At 34.7% G+C, this 8,373-nt stretch overlaps 2 protein-coding genes across 23 annotated transcripts; one reads left to right on the top strand and one right to left on the bottom strand.

Annotated features, from left to right (window-relative positions):
* The first annotated feature begins 610 nt into the window (after positions 1-610).
* On the top strand, positions 611-2,791 carry LOC139894466 (probable E3 ubiquitin-protein ligase EDA40). The gene is made up of 2 exons (XM_071877779.1): positions 611-961; positions 1,160-2,791. The coding sequence occupies exons 1-2, from the start codon at positions 611-613 to the stop codon at positions 2,777-2,779; spliced, it is 1,971 nt and encodes a 656-aa protein (XP_071733880.1). The 3' UTR covers positions 2,780-2,791.
* Positions 2,792-2,815: 24 nt separating this feature from the next.
* Positions 2,816-7,952, bottom strand: LOC139894467 (uncharacterized). 22 transcript variants are annotated; one of them, XM_071877788.1, is made up of 9 exons: positions 7,566-7,916; positions 7,075-7,245; positions 6,147-7,003; positions 5,195-5,307; positions 5,017-5,075; positions 4,775-4,848; positions 4,190-4,265; positions 3,768-3,899; positions 3,267-3,656 (listed from the first exon to the last, which is right to left on the bottom strand). In XM_071877788.1, the coding sequence occupies exons 5-9, from the start codon at positions 5,057-5,059 to the stop codon at positions 3,583-3,585; spliced, it is 399 nt and encodes a 132-aa protein (XP_071733889.1). In that variant the 5' UTR covers positions 5,060-5,075; positions 5,195-5,307; positions 6,147-7,003; positions 7,075-7,245; positions 7,566-7,916; the 3' UTR covers positions 3,267-3,582. The 22 variants fall into 22 exon arrangements, 12 of the variants coding, with proteins under 12 accessions (XP_071733893.1, XP_071733892.1, XP_071733889.1 ...); XM_071877781.1 differs by having other exon boundaries at positions 3,268-3,656; positions 5,017-5,307; positions 6,147-6,237; positions 6,928-7,003; positions 7,566-7,912; XM_071877782.1 differs by having other exon boundaries at positions 3,268-3,656; positions 5,017-5,307; positions 6,147-6,229; positions 6,928-7,003; positions 7,566-7,912.
* Between the last annotated feature and the right edge of the window lie 421 nt (positions 7,953-8,373).

Below are 8,373 nucleotides of genomic sequence, written 5' to 3'. Positions count from 1 at the left end.
TAAATAGACATGTATGGTAACCATTTATGGTGCACCATTTCTCTTGAAATATCAATATCAATATTTCTTCTCTCCTTCTTCTCTCTTTTTCTCTCTTTGTTCTTATAACCATTAAAGGTAGTTATAAGCCTACTGAATTATAACAGAAACAACATTTTATTAGCGTTTGGCATACCTAATTTTTCTGTATAAAAACAAATAATTTATTGACCTCGTAACAGAAACTCTGCACAACACACAAAGATACAGAGAATTCAACTACTCATCAACCTTTTCTATATTATTATTGGGAGGTGATTCGTACACCACCTTATTTTGGCCATACACCACCAAAACAATTATTTGGACATTTTTACCCTTCCTTTTATTCACCACCAACTCCCCTTAACTTCTCAAATGAAGGGTAGAAATGTTCAAATAATTGTTTTAGTGGTGTATGGCAAAAATAAGGCGGTGTACGGATCAACTCCCATTATTATTACACCTCCCATCTTCCACTAACTCACTCTATTACTTTTTTTTTTTTCAATCATTTCATCATCTTCTAATTCTCTCATTCAAATTCGCCATTTCTCTTAACCAAATTAATCAAATTTGAAATTAAGTAGAAATGGTGTTTAGACGGAGAAAAACTTTCTGCACATCATTCCCTAAAAAATCTGATTCCATTATTAATACTACTCCCAAATCTGGTTCCAGATTTAGCTTATTTTCTACTCCTTCTACACCTCAAATGGTTCAATCTAACACCACCACCGATTCAACCCCAGCCCTACGGTGTCGAACCACAGCCGCCGCCGCCGCCGCCGCCACCATTGAATCCAAATCAGTTCCTGTAAGTCCAACGCTCCAATGCAAAACAACTAACAGCCATAAGTTGTTTCAATGGTCATCCACTCCAACATCACCTCGATCTCCTCCTACTTTTTCACTCATCAAATGGAACCTACATTTCTCCACGGTAAACATAATTTTGTTTTTTTCTTAATTTAAAATTTTAAACTAATTAGAAAATGTTTAGGTAGGTAATATGAAAAATCGTAAGTTTTTGTCAATTATGTGTCACGTGTACAATTGAATTAAAATTAGAATAATAGAATAATTATTATCGCTTTACTAATAAATTTAATTTTAACGAATGCCTTTTTTTTAATTGCAGAACAGATGTGGAGTGTGTTTACAGAGTGTGAAAAGAGGGCGATCCGTAGCTATTTTCACAGCAGAATGTTCACACAATTTTCATTATCCGTGTATTGCAGCTCACGTGAACAAAACTCGAAACCTAGCTTGTCCTATATGTGGTGATTTATGGAAACAGATGCCACTTTTATCTTTAAATAATGAAAATGCAGTTGAAAAGGCGCCAAATGATTATCAGAATAATCAGAATAAGAATAATTTCAAACTGAAGAAACAGAAATCGGATTTGAAATTTTATAATGATGATGAACCGTTAGCGTTTTTAACGCCAAAAGCTCGGTTCAAACCGATTCCTGAATCTGATGAAAATTACGATCGGGACTTGATCGTTAGTGATTTTCTTTATCACAGTAACGGTATTGATAATGTAAGAGATGTTGACGTACAGTTACTACCGGAAATAGCTTTAATTTCGTCTGGCCGGAGCTCCGAGACGTACGCGGTTGTTCTAAGAACGAAAGCTCCGGCGAAAACACAAAACAGAGCTCCGATTGATTTAGTCGCCGTAGTCGATGTCAGTGGAAATATATCGACTAAAAAACTACAAACGGCGATGAAGACGATTATTTCATCACTTTCATCATCCGATCGGTTATCGATCGTTGCTTTCTCTTCATATTCAAAGCGGTTATTACCTTTAAAACGGATGACGTTGACGGGTCAACGGGGGGCGCGTCGGATAGTGGAAGCCATGGCGGTTCTACAAGCACCGTCGAACTCAAACGACGCCGTTAAGAAGGCTGCGAAGGTTCTAGAAGATCGGAAAGAGAAAAACGCCGTTTCTAGCATCATTCTCCTTTCCGATCACACATCATCGTCACGCGACATTGGCGTACACACATTAAACCTCAATGCTATTAACGATCACGAGTTTGAGAAAACATTTAAAGGTTTATTACACGTGGCAGGTCAGGATTTACGGTTAAAGTTAGGGTTTGTATACGATTCAGCTCCGGCTGAAATCGCAGGTGTGTATTCGCATTTACCACGACCCGTTTCTCTCGGGTCGAGTACGGTTCGGATCGGGGAATTGTATGCGCACGAAGAGAGAGAAATATTAATCGAATTGAAAGTGCCTTCTGCAACGGTTGGGGCCCACCGCGTTTTATCCGTGCGCTGCAGTTACAGGGAATCAGTAACTCAGGAGGTTGTATATAAACAACATGCATTGGTTGTACCTCGTATGAATACCGTCAGATCAACTTCTATTTCCATCCAACGGTTGAGAAGCCTCTTTGTTACTACTAGAGCTATAGCCGAGTCTCGCCGGCTAACGGCTCGAAACGATTTGATCGGTGCATACCATATGCTAGTTTCGGCTCGAGCTTTAATGCACAAAACGAGCTTGGGTTGTAGTGAGTTTGTTGTAAGGGTTGAGGCTGAGTTGAACGAGTTGCAAAGCCGGCGCCAAGCTCAAGCCGAGAGAGTGGAGAAGTCGGCTTCTTTGGATGATAAGGGTGAGCCGTTAACGCCCACATCGGCTTGGCGTATGGCTGAGAAACTTGCTAAAGTTGCTATTATGAAAAAGTCGTTAAACAGAGTCAGCGACTTGCATGGTTTTGAGGATGCCAGATTTTAATATTTATATGTATACTAGATTAATGAGCCCGTGCGTTGCACGGTACTCATCCGCAACCAAAATGTCGAAATTAAAAATTGCATATGTATCTACGATATTAGGGGCTCAAATATTGTTGTTGAATTTCTAAATTATAAAGAATACACATCATCAATAATTCGAAAACATTTCTTCATACAATTATTCATTACACAACTTTGAGCTTATGGATTGTTGTAAACATAAAAAGCATGCTCTTTAAAGTGGTAAGTGAATAAACATTTTGTACCCGGCTTTAATCGACTTTCATTTCGCAAACGGTCAAAACCATGAGACACACATATGTTTGGTTTTTTCTTGGACTTTCCTTGTTTCAACCTCCATTTGTATCTTCGGTTTGAAATATTGAAGCAAGAGACTCTTTTACCACTACGTAGGCCCGGAAGTAACATTAGTTCGTTTGGAAGACGCTAAAAAAAATCAATTTCAACTGTATATGCCATAATTATAATTATATAGTATTAAAGTAGAAAAATATATAATTTATTTCGAGGATGTGTTTATAATTCTAAATGTATAATATGTCTTAGCATTCGAAACATTAGTATTGATACCGATTAAATGTATAAGTTTATGTGATTTTGCTTTGGTCAAAACTAATCTTTAAACGATTTTACAATATAACCTATCTGAAATAACCCATTTTAACACTTGTAACAATAGTCCATGACAATTCCATGAGTCACTGCCACTATTACATTAACCGTGTGCATATGTTTACGATAAACGCAACATATTTCTACAACTTGTCTCGAAGACATGTTTTAGCCAATGCAAATTAGCATATAAGGCCTGAAATGATTAAATGAGCCCGTACTGCCACCAGCTGTATATAAAACTAATTATATGCTTAGTATCTTACCTTAAGAACTACACTATAAAAATAATTTGCATAGAGTCAGTCGAATCCAAAACACCCTTTAAAAATACATAGAAAAACATAGCATACCATGGATGTTCGGTTTATCCACTCTAAGTTTGCTTTGAGTCACGGACCGGAGAACATTCTGCATCAATATGTAGCTGAAGATAACTCTTTTCAAAACATGCAATGCCGACCTTACTTTTACCACCACTCTACCTATAAACAATTACATGTTACATGATTTAGTCAAGTCACTTTTTGAATTTGAAAATGTTAGTACTAATCTAAAATCAAATTGAAGTATCCCTGCTTTTCGAAGTGCGTTTCGTGAAGGTTAAAGAACAGCCAGTAACATAAGTGAGTATATGATATGAAAACATCAAAATTACTAAATTACAACATATTTCTTTGTTGTGTCATATAAACTACGGAGTACATCTTTTAAGATCCATTTGTACTGTTTCAATCTTTTAGTAACAAAAGTTTTTATCTATTTTGTAACTTACCAGGTTCGAATTGGTTGCCATGAAAATCAACACAAATAATCCTTAAAGCACCAGCAATTCTTGTTCCTTCAACAGCCTTATCACAATCGAAATCATTAAGTTAATGCGAAAATTTCAATAATGTTACAAAAAGGTACAATTTGAGATGACTCATAGCAAGTTAAACAATCCCAAGTTAAAAAATTGGAACGAATGAAACTTTTTGGTTCCACAACATTCAAAGTAGCACGTACGCCTAATATATGCACATAAATTATGATTGCACAAAATCGTGTGTGCACAATCGATCTTCATTTTGGGTTCAAATATATGCATTTCTTTGTAGTTCATTAATTAAAGTTACCGACTACAATAAAGTTTCATGGGTAATCCAAATTTCAACTACAATGATCACATGATTTAGGGTTAACTGAACATTTTACGAACTAAACTTCCAAACATTATCAATTTAAATTTTAAGTTTACACATCTATCTTACAAATGGTAGAGATCTTGTCACAATGAAAATTTGTCGGTAGTCGATCAACACTGTATAACCTAAATCAAATCGTAGATGTTGATCAATCTTTACAAGTGTAAACTAACCTGAGGAGGAGTGTGGCCAAGAAGTTCACGTAGTGGCCTGCTCTCAGGCGATGTATGTTCAACAGGGAGTTCATCTACAATTCAATTCAGAACCTGTAAATTTACAATCTTAAGATTTGTAACATACTTATAATTTTTTATCAGCTACTAACTTACAATAATAACCTATGATAGAGTATATGAAAAATTGATCAAATCCTACAAATATAATCCGACATCAACAAAAATTACTATAGACTAACCTCTGCTTAGTTTGAGCATGCAATCGTACACCATTTGCATCATACATCACCTGCCACCGCTTTATAAGATATCATAAGTCACAATACAGATTTCATTTTTCCCTAATTAGCAAATTTAAGTAAATTTAAGGACAAAGATCATACAATACAATCTAAATATAAGTTGAACTGCCAATACCATCTTGTAAACCAACAGCAACCGCAAAAGCAGTGACGGTTGCAGAAAGTGATGAAGACATACCACCGGATCCAATCGGCTGCTTAAGATCCCAGTTGACCCATTGTAAAGTACTACAGTATATGCGTAATCACAAATAAATCTACATTGAAACTACTTAACCAAGTTCGTACCTTTATTTATAATATCTCCTATATTTGTATATTATCATATTTAAGTTTTAACTGTTTTAAACTCTAAATCTTACGTGTTCTAATGTGTAGGTTTTAATGAGACATTTTGATCAGTTGCTTCAACGTTTCTAAAAGAGCCATAAGGTGCTGTTGATCGAATTGGGTTAAGAACATTGAAAAAAACCCAATTTAGTCTATATATAAATTTAATCAAACTGAAATCATATGGCAGCAACATCAATCAACAAAATTACCACAGATGAACAAATGAAGTGTACATAAACCTGAAATCGGACTGAGGCAGCAAAAAGGAACCATTCATTATTGAAATTACCTCTGATCAAGGCATAATATTTTCTGAAATTGTTGTGACAATGTAAAACATAACTTATGCTAAATGTGTTCTTAAAAGAGATAAGTTTTCTACTAAAAACAGTTAAAAGTAAGGTTTAGGTCATTTATGTTTGGTAACAGATCAAAATTTCCTTTATTAGTTGGGTCAAAAATGCACATGGGTCAACATTGCCACTTATAAAAATATGAAAAGGGTGATCAAATATATCTCTTATTAGAGAACAATTTCTTGTTCATCGATTCATCAAAAGTTATATGCTTTGTCCCTACCCCAATCTACACTTTTTTGTGTTGCCAAAAAGCTTTATGCTCTCATTTTCTATTGAATGGGGAAGGGATAATAAATAGTTATAACATGTACTTACTGCCATGGATCATCCCCAACCATCATGATGTAATCCTTAGCAGCAGTGTACACAACTTACCATTTCTTTGGTATCACGCCCAGTTCGCCTTCAATTTCAAACTTACTCTCCAGTTTCTCTAGTAAATCCTCATAACAACTGAACTGTGTTACTTCAACAGCGTTGCAAAGATATTAGATTAAGGTACCATACCAAGTGCAATGCTTTTCAAATTAAAAAAATATATATATACTAAGACTAAGAATATAAAAAACCATACCAAGTGCATAGCTCATTTATTATACCATACTGCACATAACAGGTCAAGAATTGAATTTTGGAATGATTTTAATACCACGCTTATAGTTATCTATTTGAAAGAATATATGGAGCTCTCATCCTCAAACTTCAACTTCATAGCTCATTTATTCTCATTGTAGGAATCCTATTTTCTTATTTTATTTGTAAAAACTACCAAAAATGGGCCCAATATGACCCATTTGACCCCTGACCCGTTTCAATATCTTATCAACCTGACCCATTTGGAGCCATTTAAAAATCTGACTCGTTTGGCCCGTTTCGAGCCGTTTGAAAATCTGTCTCGTTTGACCCGTTTCGAGCCGTTTGAAAATCTATCTCGTTTGACTCATGACCCGTTTCAACCCAAAAATAGTTGGACCCATTATCCAAACCGACCCAACTTGAATCGTTTGCCAAGTATACGTGAGATATAAAAATCATACAAATGAGCTTAGGCAGCCCGATTTCAACACATCTAGCGACCTAACTGGGCAAAAAGAAACCAATATATAGAATAAGCATGGGTTGTCTGTAAATATATGTCTAAACATACTTAACTTACCCCTGGGAATCCAAATTCATAATAAACGAAGCCAACTATATCGACCAGAGGAACAACCGCAAGTGAACTCAACAACCTTTAAATCAAACAGATTACAGTACATTATTAATTATTAATTATTAATTATGTTTATAACTTAAAGCTAACCTTGTGATGTTGTCGAACACCATTGAACCCGAGAATGATTTGATATGTAGAGTCAGTTATCAAAGCACCTTCGATCGCACGTATTGTCTTACAACGAAATTTACACAGAATCACAGGTACCATCATTGTAATTATTTACATAGGATCACATCATACTAACAAACAACATCACTGCATAGAAACAAACAGCATGACAGATACCACTACTGATACAATCAATGTAATTATTTATTTAATTGGAAAAATTTCAAGATACCATCAAAATAGTGTAAGGACAGAAACATCACAAACGTCGGCAATGATGGTTACTGCCAACAGCTAAACTCTAATTTTTGCCCATATTTTTAATCGAATTTAATGAACCAGATTAACAGCTTAAAATCGAAAACATCTTCACTCGTTTCTAACGAATCAGTAAAAATTAACTGGGTTTCTAACAAAACAAACAAAGAACATAAACCGTGAACGAAACCCCAAGTTTTTAGTCATACCTCCAATCGATTGCAAGGAATCAGCGAAAAATCATAAAATTCGACCGCATCTTCAAAGAATTCCAAAGAGTCAGTTGATCAATAACCGATATCCAAATAATCGATGACGATTATTTGGGGTTCGTTACGAATAATCGATGACGAACAATTGGTAGCAGATGGTAGCAAGGGATTGAGGATGAAGAGTTTAGAATGTGTTACAGATGGTGGCGCTTGAAAGAAACCCTGAATTGATGGATCTAAGGGATGCACGATCGTTAGGGCAGCGGTTTTGAGAGTCGCTGAATGAGAAGAGAGGTATCAGAAAGCGTTTTGTGTAAACAGGTTATAGATGCCAACGTGTAAAATACATTAGGTTAATTAGTGTTAATTAGGATTAATTTAGAGATTTACATGTCAGCAGAGAGGTTTAAGAAAAGATTAAGTACTAACATGTCAGATAAATTTTCATGATATAAATTTTCATGATTTATAGTATCTTATATATAGATAGATAGATTATAGATTATAGATGTATATTTATTTATTTATTTATTTATTTATTAACATTTAAAAGCCTTATAATTACGAAATATTATCTCAAATGCTCACTTACTTTTTAAACACATTTCTAAAAAAATTCACTAATTTAATTTTTCACTAATCAAAAAAACTTTGTCTTCTGGTCAATTGAAATAAAATGGGGACATTTAAAATGAAATATCTCAAAATAGTAATATAAAAATGAAATACAAAGAGGATAGTTAAAATTGTTATAATTCAGTAGGCTTATAACTACCTTTAATGGTTATAAGAACAAAGAGAGAAA

This window comes from Rutidosis leptorrhynchoides, chromosome 2 (genome assembly GCF_046630445.1).
Source record: "Rutidosis leptorrhynchoides isolate AG116_Rl617_1_P2 chromosome 2, CSIRO_AGI_Rlap_v1, whole genome shotgun sequence".
Taxonomy (NCBI): domain Eukaryota; kingdom Viridiplantae; phylum Streptophyta; class Magnoliopsida; order Asterales; family Asteraceae; genus Rutidosis; species Rutidosis leptorrhynchoides.
This window is presented reverse-complemented; position numbering and strand designations above follow the sequence as displayed.

Bases quoted from the DNA above. Each gene is read 5' to 3' on its own strand.
- LOC139894466 (XM_071877779.1), top strand. From the start codon at position 611: ATGGTGTTTAGACGGAGAAAAACTTTCTGCACATCATTCCCTAAAAAA. The intron at 962-1,159 runs GTAAACATAATT...TTTTAATTGCAG, and splicing joins GGAACCTACATTTCTCCACG to AACAGATGTGGAGTGTGTTT.
- LOC139894467 (XM_071877786.1), bottom strand. From the start codon at position 5,059: ATGATGCAAATGGTGTACGATTGCATGCTCAAACTAAGCAGAG. The intron at 4,849-5,016 runs GTTAGTCTATAG...ATTGAATTGTAG, and splicing joins CATGCTCAAACTAAGCAGAG to ATGAACTCCCTGTTGAACAT. The intron at 3,657-3,767 runs GTATGCTATGTT...GCATATAATTAG, and splicing joins GGATAAACCGAACATCCATG to TTTTATATACAGCTGGTGGC.